Source organism: Sceloporus undulatus, chromosome 4 (assembly GCF_019175285.1).
Source record: "Sceloporus undulatus isolate JIND9_A2432 ecotype Alabama chromosome 4, SceUnd_v1.1, whole genome shotgun sequence".
NCBI classification, from domain to species: domain Eukaryota; kingdom Metazoa; phylum Chordata; class Lepidosauria; order Squamata; family Phrynosomatidae; genus Sceloporus; species Sceloporus undulatus.
This window is the reverse complement of record NC_056525.1, coordinates 136457542-136479177: the sequence shown is the minus strand read 5'-3', so window position 1 is coordinate 136479177 and position 21636 is coordinate 136457542. Positions and strand designations below refer to the sequence as shown.

The 21636-nt window shown below is 42.1% G+C and overlaps 1 protein-coding gene across 1 annotated transcript in view; it reads left to right on the top strand.

Annotated features, from left to right (window-relative positions):
- CYSTM1 (cysteine rich transmembrane module containing 1) overlaps positions 1 to 21636 on the top strand; it is a 43063-nt gene that overhangs the window by 17468 nt on the left and 3959 nt on the right. The window contains exon 2 of the mRNA XM_042463515.1: positions 10316 to 10560. Within this exon, the coding sequence (XP_042319449.1) occupies positions 10316 to 10560 (245 nt within the window). The remainder of the gene's footprint in view (positions 1 to 10315; positions 10561 to 21636) is intronic.

Sequence of the window (21636 nt, the reverse complement as noted above, 5' to 3'; positions counted from 1 at the left end):
TGCCAAAAAGGGGAAATGGGATGACAGCAGAGGACTCTTCTTTTCTAACCGGTTTAAAGAGCTGCAATGGCTGCCGGGGCTCTGCCCTTGGTCCAGTCCCCTCCCTTTCCCTCCGCTTGAAGGGACCTCAGTGGAGCTCCCTTAAAGCCCAGGCTGCCAAGGAGGGGCCTCTGCCCTTGGCCCATCAAGTTACATAGGTTTTATCCTATTTTCTTCAAACATATGCCAGCATATGAAGCCCCAACGTTTTATAGGGGCTTGCCTTCTTTCCCTCCCAAGAGAATCCTCAGACTCCCTTCGGAGGGAAGACAAGCTGGGGGGGGGGGTGCGCTTGCCTTCCTTCCCTCCCAAGGGAATCTTCGGAGGGAAGACTTCTCAGTGAGGCTGAGAAGCACTCTCCCGGCCAGAGTCCCTAGGCTTACTGAAATCCCCCACCTCCCTTCCTCATAGAAATCAATCCAAAAACTGAGTTTAAAAGGAGCAGAGGAGAGCCCTTTGGGTCTGCATCTGGGAGAGATTTTAAACTCCGTTTTTGGATTGATTCCTATGGGGAAAGAGGGCAGAGAGAGAGATGGCAGGACATCCCCATAGCCAAGCATCCTCTGCCTCCCCAGAGGAAGACCCATAGGGCTCACTGCTCTTTTTTAACCTCCGTTTTTGGATTGATTCCTATGGGGAAGGGAGGTGAGGGATTTCAGTAAGCCAAGCCTCCCTTTTCCCTCTTTCCTGGGAGCAGCGCCTCTCTCAAGCCGTCCAACCACTGAGTGGCGACGTCATCAGAACACAGCCCACAAAACGTAATACAGCAAACCGTTCTGAGAACGGTTTCAAGAAAAAGGAATCACAGTGCGGTAAACTGCCGTTCTGATCACGTTCTGATCACGTTTTGATTACTAATGCGGTAATATCCGTTCCAGGAACGTTCTCATCACGTGATGATACGGAACGTTCTCAGAACGCAGTGCAATAATCTCCAAAGACTTTACTGAAATCAAGATATACAGTACTACATTCACAGGATTCCCTTTGTCTATCAGGCTTGTAACTCTATCAAAGAGAGAGAGAGAGGGAGATTTGTCTGACACAACTTGTTTTTGAGAAACCTGTGTTGACTTTTATTGATCAGGGCATTCTGTTCTAAACAATGTCTGGCTGCCATCTAGAACATCTAGAAGGCAATTCCAAAATCACAAAAAAGTCAACATGGATTTCAGAGAAACAAGTCATGCCAGACAAATCTTACCTCTTTATCATAAATAAATAAATAAATAAAAATAAAAAAATACCAGCTTGGTAGATGAAGGGAATGTTGTGGATATAGTATATCTTGATTTCAGTAAGGCCTTTGACAAGGTTCCCCATGACATTCTTGCAAACAAGCTTGTAAAATGTGGGCTAGACAAAGGAACTGTTACATGGATCTGTAATTGGTTGACCGGCCGAACCCAAAGGGTGCTCAACAGTGGCTCCTTTTCATCGTGGAGAGAAGTGACCAGTGGGGTCCCACAGGGCTCTGTCCTGGGCCCAGTGCTGTTCAACATATCAGTGACGTGGATGACAGAATTGGGGGCATACTTATCAAATTTGCAGATGACACCAAATTAGGAGGAATAGCTAACCCCCCAGAAGAGGGGTTCATAATTCAAAATGACCTGAATAGACTTGAAAGCTGGGCTAAAGCTAACAAAATGAACTTCAAGAGGGAGAAATGTAAGGTATTGGACTTGGGGCAGAAAAATTAAATGTACAGATGTAGGATGGCGGCCACCTGGCTGAACGAGACTACGTGTAAAAGGGATATGGAAGTCCACGTAGACTACAAGATGAACATGAGTCAACAGTGCGATCTGGCAGCTAAAAAAGCCAATGCAATTTTAGGCTGCATAAATAAAAGTATAGTGTCTAGATCAAGGGAAATAATAGTGCCACTGTATTCTGCTCTGGTCAGGCCCCACCTGGAATATTGTGTCCAGTTCTGGGCACCACAATTCAAAAAGGACATTGAGAAACTGGAGCATGTCCAAAGAAAGAAGGTTAAGAGGTGATATGATAGCCCTGTTTAAATATTTGAAGGGATGTCATATTGCGGAGGGAGCAAGCTTGTTTTCTGCTGCTCCGGAGAACAGGACCTGGAACAATGGATGCAAGCTACAGGAAAAGAGATTCCACCTCAGCATTAGGAGGAACATTAGGAGAGATTCCATCTCAACATTAGGAGGACAGTAAGGGCTATTCGATAGTGGAACACTCTTCCTCGAAGTGTAGTAGAGTCTCCTTCCTTGGATGTCTTTAAACAGAGGCTGGATGGCCAGCTGTCGGGGATGCTTTGATTGTGATTTCCTGCATGCCAGGACTTAATGGCCCTTGTGGTCTCTTCCAACTCTAGGATTCTATGACATCAATAAATGTCAAGAAATAACATTATAGTCATGGGCATCTTTCACAAAAGGATGCATTTGCCCTTTCAAAACTATAGACTGGATTAAAGTTTCCAGAATTAATTCCACAATCCATGCCATATGTATATAGAGCTGCTTTATCACTATCTATGATATAAAACTCTTAAAAGTAAGCACAGTTCTTAAAATGTAATATAAATGTTTGTGGTTCTGACAGCAGCCATTTTCTCTCATGTTACTGGAGACCTCCCTGCTTTGGAGGTGGACACAACATGGGTCATGAAGATCCCAACCTGTTCTATAGCTATAGCCAATTTCTACATTTATGGCAAAGGTCCAGATGCTTTGCCAAAAAGTTAGTCTGTGGCCTGCTGCAAGGATGCTTCCACTGCTGTTCCTCCCCAGTTTCTGACAAGAGTAGAGCAGTTTTTGATGTTGTTAACTGCCCTTGAGTCGACCTCAAGTTATGGCAACTCTGTGGGTGAGACTTCCAAGACCCCCTGTCTTCTACTGCTCTGCTTAGGTCTTGTAGACTCATACCCATAACCCCCCTAATTGTATCTAGTCATCTGGCATGTGGTCTTCCCCCCTTTCTACTGCCCTCTAGCCTTTCTAGCATTATTGTCTTTTCTAATGTGTAATGCCTTCTCATGCTGTGGCCAAAGCACAACAGCCTCAATTTGATCATCTTGATTTCTAGGGGTCTTTCAAGCCTGATCTTTTAAAGGACCCATTTGTTTGTCTTTTTGGCTGTCCACCGTATCCTCAGTACTTTTCGCCAGCATCACATTTCTGCTGAGTTGATATTCTTTTTACTTGCTTTCTTCACTATCCAGCTCTCATGTTTGTACATAGTGATGGGGACTACCATGGCTAGAATTATTCTAACTTTAGTGCTCAATTGTATATCTTTGCTCTTTAGGATCTTGTCTGATTCTTTCATCACTGCCCTTCCCATTCCTAGTCCTTTTCTTATTTCTTAACTGCTGTTTCCATTCTGATCAAGGTTTGATTCAAGGTACGAAAAATCTTTAACGATTTCAATTTCGCTTCTCGGCCTTTTGGCTAAGATCAACTGTAATAATAATTTCGATTTCCCCATTGTTTAGGGTGAAGTTATGTAGATCCTACATGGTCATTATTTGGGGGGGGGATGTTCAATAGCAAGCCTGACTTTCCACTATCTTCTTTAACCATCCTTATGCTTTGATCTGGATTTCCTGCATGGCAGGGGGTTGGACTGGATGGCCCTTGCGGTCTCTTCCAACTCTATGATTCTATGATTCCAAGTCTGTGATGTTTTCCACCAGTAGTATGGTGTCATCCGCATATCTTGGATTGTTGAGGATTCTTCCTCCTATCTTCACTCCTCCTCCTTCTGAGTCTAAACCTGCTCTTCATATGATGTTCTCTGCATGCAAGATGAACAAGTAGGGTGATAAGATATAACCTTGTGTGACCCCTTTGTCAACTGGGAGCCATTCAATTTCTCCATATTCTGTTCTTACAGTGACCTCTTTTTCTGAGTACAGATTTCTCATCAGAAGTATCAAATGTAGTGGGACTCCCATGTCTTTGGGAACATTCCATAGCTTTTCATGATTGGTGCAGTCAAAGCAGTGCCCCATTTTACTCTCCTGCAGCTGCAATTTGGTGTCCTGACTTAATTAGGGAGAACTTTAAAAACCTAACTTGGTGCTCCCAGTAGTAAAAGCTAAGTTCCTGATAGTCCCAGTTAGTTTTTCTTATGATAACAAAGTAGTTTTAGGTTCGGCATCAGCACTCAGGCATCCAAGACAAGCTTAAAATGGCAAGACTTCAAGATGAATTGCATTGTAAGGTAAAATGATCTTTGCAAACTAGTGAATAAGTGTGAGTTGGGGAAATCCCCTGGTCTAATTTTACCCTGCTATGAATTTTCTACCATAGTAGAATGTCAAGCCACCACTCAAATAAAAGGGGGGGGGAGTATATAAAATCCCAGCTGACGGGAGGAGGACGTAGGTATAACTCTCTATATGGGGGGACAGTAGGTTCCTGTCAAATTTTCCCTCTCCTTGTAATATTAACATAAAAACGCCTTGTTTCCCTGTCTGAGCCAGTGATGTGGAGCAGGGAAGAACAAAACATAGTCATTTACATCTCAGCATGTTCTCAGAAGGACAGTGATGGCGATTACATTGGTTTTAGATGTTGTTAAGTATCCTGAAAACATTTTACTGTGTTAAATGGATCAAATATGTATTTCCCCCCATTTTATCCATGTACAAGTGAACAGCAGCTGCTTCTCTTGTTTAACATTGTGACCCTTCTGTTTTATTTAATTTTGATGCAAGTCATGACTCCATTGCCTGTAGTCTTCGGAATTATCATATGATTTTAATGTACAACTTCTTTTACTGCATTGCACTGCACTTACCAAATTGCCATGTGCAAATAATGGTTTTTTTTGGGTGTGACAGTTTCTTCAGACTGAGCAAATCAAATCAAATAAGCAGAACAAATCCCATTGGCAGAAGCAGCAGAAGCAGGCAAAACATGCAAAAATCACCGCACGCTGATGAATGTCTAACCAAGGGTATCTTGTACATAAGCAGAGAATTGTACCTTGGGGAAATGACATGCAGTCTTCCTCTTGAGATGATAATAGTGTGTAAACAAAGCCTGGCACTAACCATGAAAAATACTCCATTGCTTATGAGAGGTATCATGTCCATTGCCTGCTAGTAGGCAAAAGGGAGCTGTGAGTAGAAAAGAAAAGGCTTGTTCACTGTTACAAGTCAGGAGGGAATGGGAAGAGGGCCCTTGAAGCCTCATTCTCCTTGTTTCCAATGTTCCACCTTTCAGATCCTCTTTTCCAGCTTCTTCTGGTGTGTGTGGGGGGGGGGGGGTGTACCTTAAACTGGGAATTAGACCAAGGGGCTTTTGATCTAAAGGACTAGAAACCTGCCTCCCCGTTTATATTTTCATTGGGAGCATTCAGCAGGAGGCTAAAGTGAGCCATTATAGCCATGAACTGGTTCCTTGCTACTTACAGCTAACAAACTGAGGGTCAGATGTGGCAGTAGTGGTGACACTAGGATTCATGTCATCCCAGTGTGGTAACATCACTCCTCCAGCCAGCCAACTCACAGCTCTGGTGAGTGAGAGCTACCAGCAGAGGGAGAGAATTGGTCTTGGTTGCCTCCCTCATCCCTGGAGCAAAGACGGAGCAAGAGGGGGCCCAGACTGGGGGGCCCAGGGATAGATGGGGGGTATGGAAAAGGGTGTAATTGCTGCCGCTGTTCCAATAGGGAGTGATGCCCACAAAAAAACCCACTCTTGCAGGCATTGTTAGGTGGGGAGAGAAGAAGAAGAAAGGTGGGTGTGGAAGGAGAAACAGCAGCAGCAAGGAGCCAGGGGCATTCACTGCCCAGTCTCCCCCTTTTGACTGCCTTGCCCTCCTTCTTATCCCAGCCAAGCTGCCTGGCGCACACCCCCAGCCACCCACCACCATCAGCCAGGGAGCCTCTTCCATCCAACCACTACATGTGCTTCTGGAGGTGGAGTGCTACTGCCTCACAGCAGCCCCTTCTGGCTGTTGGCCAGGCTAGGAAAGGATGCTGCTGCCAGGAGTATGTGCTGCCAGGAGTGCCCTCCCTTTCCACCATTTCTTCCCTTTCCTGCCTTGGCCAGCGGCTCTGCCAGACACAGAAGGGGCTTGGCACCTTTTCCCAGATGCCCAGCTGGGAGAGAAGGACAATGCAGTGGGTAAAAATGGAGGGCAAGGCAGTTATTGGAGGTGGGGTAGGGGTGGAAGGTTGCTGCCACCCAAAAGTTCCTTCCAGGTCTGTGAAGGCTGTTGGCTAGATGGAAAAAGGAGGCAATGGCCGTTCTTTCTGGGGAAGGGGAGGAATCCATGGCCACCACTGCTGCCATCATCACCACCAGCACCTTCCTTTCCCAGCCTAGCCAGCAGCCCTGCCAAACCTGGAAGGGGCTCCCAGGTGGCAGCAGTATCCCAGTAGCCACTGCAGTGGGCAGATGGCAAAGGCACCCTGGCTGGTGGAGGAGGGTGTCTTGGGGCTGGGTGTTCACCTCCCTTTGCGGTGTCACACAATCCATACTCATTGCACCCCCTTAGTCACACCCCAATGTGATACTGAACATGTTTCCTTCACTTTTAACAGATAGGAAAGGACTAACTGAAGCCATGTGGCTACACAAGTTACTTTAGTTAAATAGTAATAGAGCAACATGAATAATTGTCTTCTTAAAGATGACAAAGCACACTAGTAGCTAGGTGGACTGACACTTGTGCCCAGAGCTGCACAAGAGCTTGAGGCTGCTGGAGGTGCAGCATTGTTGTTCTGGTTTTTAATACATAATCAATGTTGGGTCCTTCCCTCTCCCTCAATTGCTGTCAAGGAATTTACAGCCCAGAGATTATCTGCAGTTAAAACCATCCAGAACCTGAAACTGTGGTTTGAAGTGGATTTTATTTAATGATGTGACAGATATGTCCCTGCTCCACTGGAGTTGTCTCTAAGCCTGACTGACTTTCCCTGTGGAAGAATGCAGCAAGGCAGCTGGAAGAAGACACCACAATCATTTGTTTTTACCAGTTTGTGTCTTCAAAGCAGCTTGCCCTTTAAGGTATAAGCTGTAAATTACAGACCAAAGCAACAGTGGCCTGACCAAGTTCATTTAAACTAGGTTTAAAGACAAAGGGAAAGCCAGTGTGGTGTAGACTCTAGAGATCAGGGTTCATTTCTCCACTTAACCTTGAAAACCCACTGGGTGACTTTGGGTGAGTTACATACTCTCAGCCCCATAAAACCTTGTGATAAATTTGTTTTAGGATTACCATAAATCAGAAACGACTTGAAAGTACAGAGCAACAGCAACAACCAGAGGGAAGGAGGTAACTTAGGGAGCCAGAATAGACTTGAACCCAGAACAACCTCTCTCCTTTTCCCTTTGTTGCAGGATTAGAAAAGTTGTTGTTGTGTGCCTTCGAGTCATCATTTCCGACTTACAGCTACCCTAAAGCGACCCTATCACAAGGCTTTTTGGGCAAGATTTATTCAGAGGGGGTTTGGCTTTGCTTTCCTCTCAGGCTGAGAGAGTGTGGCTTTCCCATGGCTGAGCGTGGATCCAAACTCTGGTCTCCAGAGTTGTAGTACAACATTCAAACCACTACACCATGCTGGCTTTCATCACAAAAATTACTGGTTTACATATAAAGAAGTGGTTAATACTGTGGGCCCTTGGTGTCCTCTGGGGTTTGATTCTAGCACCCTCTGTAGAAATCAAAATCCATGTATGCTCATGTCTCATTATATACAATAGCATAGTAAAATGGTGTCCCTTATACAAAATGACATTTTCAAGGTTTGTTTTTTGATTTTAAAATACACACACACACACACACACACACTTTCAAGCCGTGGAGGATTGAATCTGTGGATGCAGATGAGTATGGAGTTACTGGCTAGGAGCACAATCCAGAACCTTTTGCCATAAAGTCCATGTATTTTGGGGAATTCCATTTGCTTAAAGACATGAGATGGAATTGTTTTGTTTACTAGAAAAGATACAAAGATTGCCTGAAGGCTAACATTGCAATCCTGTGTATATGCACTTGTAAGTAAGCCTGTTGAACCAAGCATATTTTAGTTTGGGGTAAACAGAAGATCAGGTTGTAAGTGTCCAGAATTTTCCAGGTATAGTGACTGGTAAAACAGTGTTCCTTCATGCGATAGAAAGTAAATTCTCTCCTAGCCTATTGTAGAGTATATAATGTGAGAAACTAACACATTGTGGAACTTGGATAGTTAGATGTCATAAGGTCACCATTGGGCACTGCCTGAATTATCCTGGTGATATATGGCACTTTCTGCGCCTTTTTAAATCCCTCACTCTAGTAGGAAAAAATATTATACACAATGCATTACTTCCTGCTTTATTTATAATACTTAATCTCAGATCAAATATTTTCTCCATGGTGGTTCTTTAGTTTAAAAGAGCACCCCTTTAGCTGAAACCAATGGTCAAGAGATTATAGGCATTTTAAAGAGATTATAAATGTAGACTTTTGGTTTTATGTTCAGCCTGTTTCCAATATGGTTGATTGGGGAAGGGATTTGGGAAAGTTGAGCATCTATTTTAATACAACACATTTTTTTAAAAGGGTTGATATCTTGTTCTAATACTATATAAAAGTAAAATACACCAGAGATCCTATTACTATTTCAATATTTTTTTTTAAAAAAAGAGCAATGTTTTTGAGACACAGCAATAGAGGAGATATTTTCCCTCCATTTATTTTTCAGCATCAAGTACAGATAGTACAGAGGTGAACCAAGAGACCTGTCGTACATATAGCAACTGATATAAATCACTTATTTAAAATTCAGCCATTAATTGAAGGCTTTATGACAGATTGCAAACAGTAGTGTACCGTGGATATATCATAGTTGGGGGAAAGTGAATTCTCTTTAATGAGTTTATAAGGAAAGGATGCTTAAATTTATCAAAGCAGATTTTTATGATGTAAATTCAGGAGTTGAAGATTGGTGTACAATTTTTGGTGAGGTGTTTATGTATTTTAAGTGTGTGTGTGTGTGTGTGTGTGTGTGTGTGTACTGATGGTTTGGAATCCTGTATGATCTTTACAAATAAGTAAGCATCATAATTACGGGGCTACACACTGAATCCCAGCACAACCCTCCCAATCCCCATCTGTAATAAATGAGAGGAGTCTTCCCCTGTTGCTCAGAAAGCAGGTGACTGCCATTTCCAGTGATCTCCATTGCGACAGGCAGGAACAGGACTCCTCTAGCCCTGTGGTGGTGAACCTATGGCATGCATGCTGTCTCTGGCACACAAAGCCATCTCTGAGAGCACACAGAGAGACAGGAGGGTGGGGCAAGAGGAGGAACAGGTGCATGCCTGCTCCTCATCTTCCTCGCTCTCCCATACCATTAACTATCTTTAGGGAAGTCCCCCCTAGCACCAGTGACACCAGGTGCAGGAACGCCTTTCAGTTTGGGCACTCAGTCTCTAAAAGGTTGGCCCATCACTGCTTTAGCCATTTCCCCTCATGTTCGCATGAGTGGGGGTGGGAATGGCAACCTGAGCGATAGCAGAACAGACCCCCATTAATCACAGTAGTGGGCTAATGCCCAGTAAATAGGGATTGGGGAACTGTCAGGTTTCCTAGAGGCTATATAGGGACCATGAATGCGTAACAGTCGAAGTTATGAGTTTGTAATTATGCCACAGGAGTCCAGCCATAGTAGATCATTTTTTTGAGATTATACATAAATTATGGCTGTCGTTTTTAGTATTTAAATTTCATATTTTCACAGTCTTTTAAAAAACAACAACCTGTAAATGCAGTAGTAGTTGTTGGAATGAGAGCGCCTTGATCTTTCGCTCCAGGAAAAGAAATGCAATTGATTCCCACCCCACATTTGAAAATAATTGCCACTGGGCTTGCACTATAACCATATTTGAAGACCAGACTCTTTTTCTAATAGCTATGCATGTATGGTCCCCTCCCAAATTTTTAAACATTTTGGTAGCATAAAAGCAAAAAAAAGTGCTTTATGTTTATGTTGGCCACCAACTCAGTGACTTGGCTTTTCAATGTGGACAACACCGACTTCTTTCATAGGGCTTCAGGTGGAGAGGTTATTTTGTCCTACTTTGCACTGGGAATAGTTCTGTTTAGAGAGGTCCTCTATTTGAAGGGCTGTCCAGTCCACATTTGTCCCCTAGTACAGAGTCCTTTAATTTTGCCCTGTACAGCTCCAAACTACTTAATCAAGATTAAGCAATCCATATGTGGAAGATGGTATAGAAATGAATAATAATGCATTTTTGGTGGCAATTTTAAAAAGTCAAAATAACATCCATCTCTGTATTCTTAGGAAACACTTGGCATTCTACATGAACTACGAAAATCCTCCACCCTATCCTGGCCCACAGCAAGCTGCCCCATACCCACCATATGCCCAGCAACCAGTTGGACCACCGGGTCCTGGCGCATACCCTGGCTACCCACCAGGACCACCGGGGGGCCCAGAGCCAGGCTACCAAGGCTATCCACAGTATGGGTGGCAAAATGCTCCTCCACCCCCAGGACCAGTCTATGCAGATGGACCTAAAAATACAGGTAATGTCTAATGCGTTGGTGTAACTGTGCTGGGTTTATGACTTTTCCTTCTGTTATAGGACTGAGTAATATGTGTTTTTAAATCTACCCCATGCACTCCATAGAAAAGAACCTAGTAACAATCTGAGAAGGCACTCCTCATACTTCCTATACTTTTATTTGTGCTGTCAGCTCTTTTGAAAGCAGAGGAAATTTTTAGTATGCATCTTCTCACCTCTGGCTTTTTGCCACCCATTTGATTTTTTTTTAAGTTTTAAGAAAAGTTACCTTTCTAATATAGGAACTTGCTGAGCAACTGTAGATTAAATTTCAGCCATTTTAAAAAAAAAGTCTTTTGGGAAAACTTTTGAATAGTTTTCCACTATTATTCTGACACATATTTTGTTGATCCTATTATTTTATTTTCATAGGTCCGTATCATCTATCTATCTGAATTGTAATGGCATCTTTCCCCCCAATTTTCTTCTCATATCTTTGGAACTAATATTTTATATTAAAGCCACTACCTTTTTCAAAATTGTCAGTTCTTCAACGTAGTGTATCTTAGAATATCTAGATAATTTAGATCTGTTGTTCTGAACCATTGCCCCTCTAGATGTTTGCATTTCAATTTCCAGAATCCTTTAGAAGCATATCCAATGGACAGGGTTTCTGGGAGTTGAGATCCAAAACATTTGGAGGGCCAAAGATTCAGAACCACTGACTGAGATTCTAGTGAAATTATGCTCAGTTATGTTTAGTTTTACAGCAGAATGCTTTGTCCTGGCAGATTACCTTTTAGGCTTTGTGATAAGGAAGGTTAAATTAATTCTAATAGCAATGTAATTATTTTAACAACAATGGCCAGATAGTGACGTATCTCTGGTGGGCTAACTGAACGGTCTGCCATGATCCATCACCAAGAAAGTCACCTGAAAATAACTCTTGATGGCTGAAAGCTGTGAAGAGCAGAAAGGGGGGGCTGGTAGAAGGGAGCAATTGATTAAATCACCTTCCAGGTGCTTGCCCTGTCTCCACCTTTCATGAGGTAGAGAGGAACAAACTACATCCATCATTCCCCTGACACAGAAGTGCTGAGCTGCCCAGCATCTGAAAAAAACACAGTAGGAGAGACCACTGCTCTGTGTCCCAGGAGAGAGAGACAGACAGACATGTCCTGGGAACAGACAATGAAGGAAAGAAAATCAGCTACCCATTTGTTCTCTGCCTTCTTTAGAACCAAGTAACATGTTATCCATAATAATGTAATGGTTTCAGAACTTTATACCTTTTAAATCCCTTTTAAATGTAACAAATATTGTTTACCTTTTACTTAAAATGTTGATGTTGGAAAGTGATTATTGTGGAGGTTAGAATCATTTTTGCATCTTTTAAAAAATTACTACTCAAAAAATGACTACAGTGAAAGTCTTCTGTTAATAACATGATATTCAAAACAGTGAGAAATGTGAATGGATTGCAGACATTCCAAGCCTTTTTCTTCTTGCTCTGGTGCTGCTTGTCCTCTCCTTGCTGCAGAGTGAGACTATGGAGTGAGTCTCCAGCCAGCACTGCCAGCCTGGCTGCTGCAGGAAGGCACCAACATCAGACCCAGCTTTGCAGTGAGGAGGAGTGACACCAGGGGGAGGGGACAGACTCATTGCAGGTCTCTTGCCTGGGATTTACTAAAATCTAGAGGCTGACCATGCCAGGAAAGCTACCCATTTTCCTGTTACATATATATGGACCCCATTTAATTATTGATTACATAGCAGAGCCCTTCCTCCAGTCCATCTGGTGCCATCCGGCCATGGAAGGAGAGATGCAGGTCCAGCTCCATCAGGCCTGGCCTAGATTAAGAAGCAGAGCCCTCCCTCTAGTCCATCTACCTTGGTCCAAGCCTCAGAGGGAGAGAAGAAATGTTGGACCTGATCCCCTTCCCCATCACCATTCTCTTTTCCTTTTGGGTCATGTCTTTTTGGATTGTAAGCCTGAGGGCAGGGAACTGTCTAAATAAATAATAATAATAATTGTAAGCTACTTTGAGAGCCTTTAGGGCTGAAGGGCAGGGTATAAGTACTGTTAATAATAATAATAACAACAACAACAACAACAACGACGACGATGATGATGATGATGATGATGTTATGTGCTTTAAAGCTGATTCCAACCTTTGGTGACCCTATTCTAGTGTTTTCTTGGCCAGATTTGTTCAACGGTTTGCCATTTCCTTCCTCTGAAGCTGAGAGACTGTCACTTGCCCAAGGGCACTCAGTAGGTTTCCATGATTGAAGGAAGATTCAAATCCTGGTCTCCTAGAGTCCTGTTCCAGCAGTCAATACATGATACCACATTTGCTCTTGGTTATTTTACCTGTTCTTTAAATTGGATAGTATAGTAAGAAAAGTGGGAAAGCCACAAAAATAAACACTTTCAGCTCAAAATAATATTCTGCCCTTTCTGAAATGTATCTCACAAGAACTGCAGGCAGAAAGTTTGTCCCCAGTTTTAACAGCTATGAGGATGTTCCACATTCCGCACTGTTTTCCACACACACATTGCTTAGCTGTTGTATGTTCTTCAGAGACTTGCTAAACTTTGCAGTGGATCCTTTCAAATTGAACTGCACAAGACCTACATAGTTTTGTAGATTTGGATAAAGATATTAAATTACATTTTTCTTTATTTTCTTCCAACTCTCTTCTTTAATGACCTTGATGTAACAGTAACAGGTTGCTGTTAAAAAGTTTTATGCATCATCTAAATGTAAAACTACATGTCTAAGGTGTGGTGTGGCTTACACCCTTCAGGCTCTCAGATTTACATACTATCTTTATGGGCTTAAGACGATAAGGAAGTGCAGATGATAAAGTGCAGGTAGCTTTTAAAGTAAAATCAAAGTTCTTTCAGGCTCTAAAAACATTTCTTGTTATTGTGGCCTTTACCTTTGGCTACTTAAAATTTTAGTTTTAAGTTCCATGTTTATTAAAAATATGAAGGGTGAATGGCAGCTCCCCAGAGCTAGTTCTGGTTTGCTGTGTCTATTCCATGGCAGAACAGTAAAAACAAACAAACAAAAACAACATCTAAATTGTCTGGCAGCTTTTCCCTTTAATGGTTTACTCTCTAAATGGCCACAATGCATAAATTGAATGCTAGTCAAAGAGTTAATTAACCGTAGGCAGTATTACTAGTGCGTTGAGATTTTCCTCTGGGTATATTAAAAAGTGGGGTGTGGGAGGAATCTGTTTAATCTCAAATAGATTATGAAGTCTCAACTTCTGTAAGTAAGTGAATATATGAAAATTAGGCAACATGTAAATTTGTTCAGGTTGTTTGCCTATTCTACACAAAGCTCACCTGAAACACGATGGTTGCATAATAATGGAAGCTCCTGGATTGTACCTGCAGGCCCCTAAGCTGAAGATCTTTTGTTTGTAAGGAAACAGTGACTCTCCTGTTTTGAATTCCATGAAGCCATAAATGATTCTTTGTGAGCAGGTATGAAGGGGAAAGGGTTGGCATATCTTTCTTTCTGCAGAGGTACACCATTTTGTGGCCTTTTGTAAGGCAGGTTTGGAGGGACTGTGATGCCACTGGCTCCAGTTGGATGTTTCTGTCATTGTACCCCACAAGAGCATGCATGTGTGTGTTTAGACTAAATGGTAGGTAGCTCAAAATGGGTGAATATAACTGAAAGTGGAGCTTTTGCTCTTGAAACATTGTTGGTGGCTGTTCCTATCATTTTACTGGCCCCTCAAAGACTATTCTCTTCCTTGACTCCTTGTGCCCTAGATTTTCAAGGCCTCCTGCCTGTTTTCTCTGTCACATTCCTTGTTCAGCAGCACCACTGGGGGAACTTAGTTTGGGCATGTCTCTTTCCATGGGAGTTACTGCCTGATTGCTGTTCTCTTTACATTATCTGTGTCTGAGAGCCATCAAATCCTATGGCTTTTAGTATTTTCTGGAGGATGATCAAGTCACATCTCTACTTCTATAACCAGGGCAATTTTTATTCAATGCCCAGTCTAAGTGCCCATCTGAAATGCATGTTTGGAGTGTCTCCTCACTGTCTAAGTCTGTTCAAGATTGAGCTGCAAATCATTTGTCTTTTACTCTTTGCTTCCCACATCCAGACAGTTGCCAGTCATTGTCTTCCAGCCATTGGCCTTTCCTCTTATCAAGAAACATGACAACAATCTTTGTGGCTTTCCTGTCTCTCTCAACTTCTTCACCCCAAATCACTTCTCTACATACAGACTATATGAGGGCCTGCTTTCAGTGCCTGCACTGACAGTGCTCAACACAAAGGCCTTTAAGCCTATTTGATAGTCTTTCTCATCCTGATAGATCCATGCTCTTGACTTTCATTCTTCAGCGGCGCTCAGTGTCTTCTCTTTGCCTGATTGTGTATGTGATTCACTATCTTCCCTTCTAAAGATTACTATTAAAACTCAGATTTCTTAACCCTTAATCTCCATGCCTGGGTCTGTGTAAATGCAATTACTTGTGGGCATGAAAAATATTTACCATTATTATCCTTGCGTCTTCTAACTTTTCTGTTCAGTCAAAATCTAGTATGTCAACACGTGGTAGAGGGACCTCTTGGCACAGTGTAACTGAAGGCATGGCAATCATAATAGCCTCCTTTTTACATTTATATCTGGGTAGAGGTACTTAATGGCATTACTTCAACAACATCGGAAGACCTGGTCAGACAATACAACTGAAAAGAGGTTTAGAATATGGTCATTTAGTACATTCAAATCATGCTCGCACAGTGGACTGAATGCAGAACTGTGTAGGAGGTTTGGGGGTGGCTAGCCACAAAGTTTAAAAATTTAGTAAAACCTACATGATGTATCCATCAGCACATAACATCCAGAATTTATAAACCTTTTACCTCACATTCTCTGACTTCTTCGTTTTAAATTAAACTCTTGGTTTCTTCACCTACCTTACAGACTTAAACATTCCTCTTTGCAACTGGTGTATCATATATCAAAACAAGCACTGTTTGAAACAAAAAATTCACTCTGAGCAAAACATTCTTTCAATCCCCAATTTTTGCCTTGCCAAGAGCAAAATCCTCCCCTCCAAACCAATATTTCTCAGTTCTCCATGCCCCAACACAGTTCTTCTGGGACAACATAATGTCCAGTGTCACCAACCTACAGTGATTGTCAATAGCCAGCACCCACTCTCCCTCTGGGGGATGTTCATTTGCAACATTAAAGCCCATGTTGTAGACTCTGATCTCTCCATGCTCTGCATCTGAAAGGAGTAGCCCACCAAGGAGCAATCCTTTGTTTAAACCAAGTGGTGCTGTTGATGCAGTGGGTATGGATCTCTTCTTTTTGAACCATAAAGATCAGCTGGCTTTTTAAAACAGAGAGAACATTCTTGTAGCTATCATAATTTGAGGCAACACACTGCTTTCCACAGGTGACCAGACAAAATAATAATATAGAATTGTAGGAGAAGGATATAAAGAGCCCACGGGAACCTGTTCTCTAAGACTATGGTATGCTGATCAACTTACATACTCCTTTATGACTACAACATCAGGTGCTGAGCTGCATGTGTGAATGACAATGATCTCATACAAGTCAGAACAGAGAGCTCTGATGTACTTTCATATCACTTCCAACTTCATAGTGAATAGCGTTCACAGATTCTGCTGAGACGTAAAACATGAACATGACATTGTGAGTGACCTCTGGGCAGGAGAGTTCAGGATGTTTGGGCACAGCTTCACAGAGAGCAACCGGAACAATTCTTGTTATGAACAGGCAGTCATGTACGCCTGCAGAAAGTGCTAATGAAACAGTGGACTTTGCTCCCTTCTCCTGTGTTTGTCACTGTTCCAGTTAGGAGAGAAAGTCCAACCTTAGGCACAGCTAGTTGCTTTTTAAGTTGTTGTCTGGTATCTCAGGAATATATTAGCACAACAGCTTCTTGTAATAGTATTTGAAATTAGAGGGTTTTTTAACATGTAGAAACATAAGACGCGATCCTCCATCAGAAGAAGTATATCGCTCTCCTTCTAAGCAATGCAGTCTCCCCAACATAGACATTTCTGTGTTGCTGAAGTGGGGAATGTGTGGCCATGCAACCTGCTGTTGTCTTGTAGGTGGACTTGCTGTGTGCAAGATCTCTGCTGATGTCATCCTTTCACACACTCATGCTTCCTTGATGTTTTTCTGACGTTTTACCAGCGCTTACCCCACGGTAAGCGCTGGTATGAAAATCTTCATTGTCAGGAATTAAATTAACAACACATTAAATGTGTTGTGGATAGGGAAAGAGATTCAGACCTAAAAAAACAGTTTTATTGTTATAGTGATAATTGTTATCCTGTATTATGGCATTGTTATTACCTTATTGACTGATCTAAATAGAAAACAGTAGAATGCTTTGAAATACAGTGCACCCGCATCATGTGCGGCTTTTAGCATACGCTGAAAGCCATGCAGGGAGAAGGGTGGTGTGTCCCATAGGTGTGTGCCTGTGGCGCATGCGCGAGCCCCATTCATTTAAATGGGTCTCAAGCATAGGCGGTATTTGCTTTACGCGGGGGAGTCCAGAATGGATCCCCTGCATAAAGCAAGGGCGCACTGTATATGTGTCTCTTTTCATTCATGAGATTTTATAGATAAGGGTAAAATCTGTGTCAGATTTCATTACAAAGGTGAAGAACCATTTTGGCTCAAAAGGCAGTTCCTATGGTTGGTTAGCGGTAGGTCTGCACACATTATGGCTACAGATGCTCTCGTGTTTGAAAATAAACCAGCGGCATACATATTCCTCAGCCTAATAGATGAAAAACTATACGACTCTCCTTCTGTTTTTCACTTATCCAAATTTTGTAGTGCAGTTCTTTAATAATAAAAAATGCATATATTGGCATGTATACAAAAACGTGTACAAATATGTACATATGTGCATACAATGGGAAATTCAAATTTTCTCCACTGTATGAACCTCTGTGCATATTTTCCCAAGCATATACATAAAAGGAAACCTATAAAAATGTGAATTTTTATGTGGACCTGTTGCTAAGCAAGTTTTTAAACTGATATGGTGCAGTGGCCCTTTGGCATCTGCTGAGGTTTGTTCCAGGACGCCCTGTGGATACTAAAATCTGTGGATGTTCAAGTCCCATTAAATACAGTGGATAGTAAAATGATATTCCTTATATAAAATGGTAAAATCAAGGTTTTCTTTTTTGGAATTGATATATATTTTTGAATATGTTCAAATCATGGATGCTTGAATCTGTGGATAAGGAAGGCTGACTGTAATAGGATGAAAAGTACTTATGCTTCTAGAAGCTTTAAACCCCCCCCCCCCCCAAAAAAATAGTCAATTCTTAGAGGTGTCAAGCCAGAAAAGCCCTGGAAATGAAAGACTTAGCAGTCTTGGGTGGGTCTGCCCATCACACTCTGATAAGGCCTTGACTATGACTGCTTGTTAATTTTATCTATTTAAAATATTATTGTACCACTTACATTATCTAAATTCAAACAGTGGTACAGGTTAGCAGTGAAAAACACACACCCCTTGAATAGAGGAGTCACTGAGCTTTCTTTCAAATGCATTATTTTATGTTCACTACATGAAAACGTTGGTTGTCTATTGAATAAGGTGGCTTAATGCTGCATGTAAGAACAGTTCTGAAAGGCCTTAGAAGACTGACCAATATTTATAATATCTTCTTTATATCAGAATTGGGAAATGTTCCCTTTTTTGGATGGCAGCTTGTGGCATCTTCTCGCTTGCATGGTTGTGGGATTTGGGGAATTGTCATCCAAAATGGACAATATAGATGGAGAAAAAAATGTTCATACCAGTCCTATACTGAGGCTTGCCCACAGAACTGATGGTAATATTTGATAAATGATTCCTCTCCATTTTAGGCAAGCAGCTGACTTTGATCCAAGAGCATACTGGCTTGCTCCCTATGATGGTTTAAGATGGTCCATCTTCCTATATGCATTAATGTAACTTTGCACAGTTCAAAGTAAAAGACCTCAACAATTCATTTTTTTCCATAAAGTTAATCAGTAACTAATTATCTGCACAGGCAGAAACGAAATTTGCGTACCTAAGATAAAGGTGGCTATAGTAAGACAAAGGTAATGCATTTCCTTTTAAAATAAAGCCTGTGCATGTTGTTTGCACTGTACGGGTTGGCACTTGGCGTCAGTGTCCACACCCATAGATGATAAAGCAGTGTTCTCCTTGACCTGCAGTACATAGGATAACAAGATCCCAAGGTGGTGGTACCTCAGGTTTTTTCTTTTGAAGATTCTAGATGATTTGCTTCTGAAGTGGCTCTATCCATCTATATAGGGCTCAGGACTCCTGCTGCTGCCCAGAGAGGATGGGAAAAGCTTGTACAGTGTGTTTAAAGAGAACAGTCTGTGATCTCACAAAACATGAAAGCCTATAAGGCATGTGAATATTGGCATGAATGTTGGCAGATTCTCACGATTGACAAAAACTGGAAAAGCATGCTGGGGGGGGATAGAAAAAATGTCTCCTACCTTGCACAGTAGCTGCATTTGCTTTGGACATGGTCCAAAAGAAAACCAACAACAGTGTGGTGATGATGTGATGGGAAGGTTGTGAGCTGAACGTCACAATTCTTGTGGGATTCTATTCCACAAGCAGTAAATGAAATTACTACATTTCTGCCAGTTGTACTAGTACAGTAGCTTAGTCAGAAACCAAAATTTGAATCCACTATAAAATGGTTGCTAACTAGTGTTCTTTCAACTTCCTCCCTTCTGTTTTTTTACCAAACATAAGGCTAAACTCATGAATGCTGGGACTGGAACAGATAGAGACAGCATGTGAGGCACTATTTGGAGTGGGGTTGGCATGCTCATCCCATGCTTAGCAGTCACACATTCATCCCAGTGCTTGAACAGGACTAGACAACCAGCGCTAGATAAAGAGTGTGGCAATGTTTGCTTGTTGGATCATCTTGCAAGCCGGTGCCTTCCTTGTGCCTAGTGGATGAGGATCCAAAAATCAGGCAGTTGGACTTGATCTGGAAGATCCGGATTTGATCCTCTTTATCTGGCCTAGAATTAGTTGCCATTTAGTTTCACTTAGAAGATAACAGTGATCTCCATGTCTTTTCTCAGCAAAATACAACAAATATCAGAGGACATTTGGGCAATTAAAGAACTACAGTATTGCTTTTGGCAAGCTCTTTGGCTTTGACATACTCTCTGACGGATGCTTGCATCATTTCTCTGCCTGTCAGCAGCAAAACCACTGCCTTTTCTCTTTGGCCTTGTGACTTCCATGAATGCAAGATCTAGCATCCAGTAATATTTCTGTCCTCTTCCTTTCCTCATCACCCAGATTGAGAAACCTTGAAGGCTGGAAGCCACTGAAGTTCATAGTCCAGTGCATGGTTTGTTAAGTTATGTTTTGAAAAAACAGATTCTAACATTGGGTAAGAAATTTGCACATGAATCAAGATGACAGAGAAATATGACTGGAAATAGCATTTTTGATTCCTGCAAAAGGGAAGCCTTTCTCTCAGGTTGTTTTGGAACATGCAAGGTACAGATCTTGTTACAAAAGTTATTGGCACAGGCTCACATTACCTTTGCTACCAGCTCCGGGAACAGTGCTGCACACATGCCCACTCTGTATGTTTATTTCTGGGGTCCAGCAAGTGTATAGAGTTTCTAACAGGCAAAAATAGAAGTTGCAAGGAATGCGCTTTGTGGATTATCTTAAAAACAGCTTGTATAAGTCTACTCTTAGGTCTTTTGTGAGTGCATTTAAAACAATTTCTTAGTGCATTTGTGGGTTGCTAAACTTATTATCTTGCTCTGGTTTGGCAACATGATATTCCTGGCATATGTGTACAAGAAGAGTTCCCCATAACAGGGAGGGAGGGAGGGAACAGTGGTGATCCATCTCTTCAGCTGCAGTGTCCTCAGCTGCTCTGCCAGCTTCCTTTGTGTTGGCTGGTGCTGTTATATAATACCAGGTCAATCCATAATGAGAGCTCTCTCCATCATCAAGTTGTGGGCAAGGGAAAGGGGGTTCCCTGGCACATGCTATTGGGCTGAAATCCTACTGCAACTAGATTAGACCTATTCACTAGATGGTTGAGTGCTGAATCAATGGATTTACTGTAGCCTACATCCCACCAATACCTGGACAGTGTGCTTCCATGGCCAAGCAGTGTCTCCAGAGTCATAGTCCAATGTTCAAACTACTATACCATGCTGGCTCTTTGAGGTTCAGTACAATTTTGTGTGCTTGTTGTGGCTGTAAATGATCTCAGCGGCCCTTTTGAGAACTGAAATCTGAGATAGAAATTGACTCATAATGTCTGGACTAAATTTCAGACATGCTACTGGTGAATGGTTTGTCCATTGGATGCAAGCAACAGGAAAAGAGATTCCACCTCAACATTAGGAGGAACTTCCTGACAGTAAGGGCTCTTTGACAGTGGAACAAACTCCCTTGGAGTGTAGTGGAGTCTTCTTCCTTAGAGGTCTTTAAGTAGAGGCTGGATGGCCATCTGTCAGGGATGCTTTGATTGAGAGTTCCTGCATGGCAGGGGGTTGGACTGGATGGCCCTTGTGGTCTCTTTCAATTCTATTATTCTAATTACTGTAGGATGCAAGTGATTGATTGACTAAGCAAGTTGGAGCTAGAAATAAGGAGAGGAAGTTTGCAGGAGAGACAATTTGCATAGGAGACAGCCTTTCAGTGTGATTTTTTATGGCTTTCCTCCTATTTATGTTATATTATCTTTCTTAAATGATGTCCCATTGAAGATCAACTGCAAGAACAAAATCTCTACAAGGCACCCAGGTAGAAGTTCAATATAATCCTCTACAAAATGCCATGGAACAAACAGCTTTGAGGTTCTTAATTTAGAATGTGAAAACAATGGGCTGAGAATGAATGAATCCTCTTCCTCCCCTGCTAGAGTCTTCTCTTCCCTGCCCTAACAATGGCCAGAAAAGGAGTTGCAAATTTCACACCATCTTCTAGCTTGGCCCTCATATGCTTCCTGGTTCACTTGCCATAAAACCCAGGCTGTTGATAACGCTT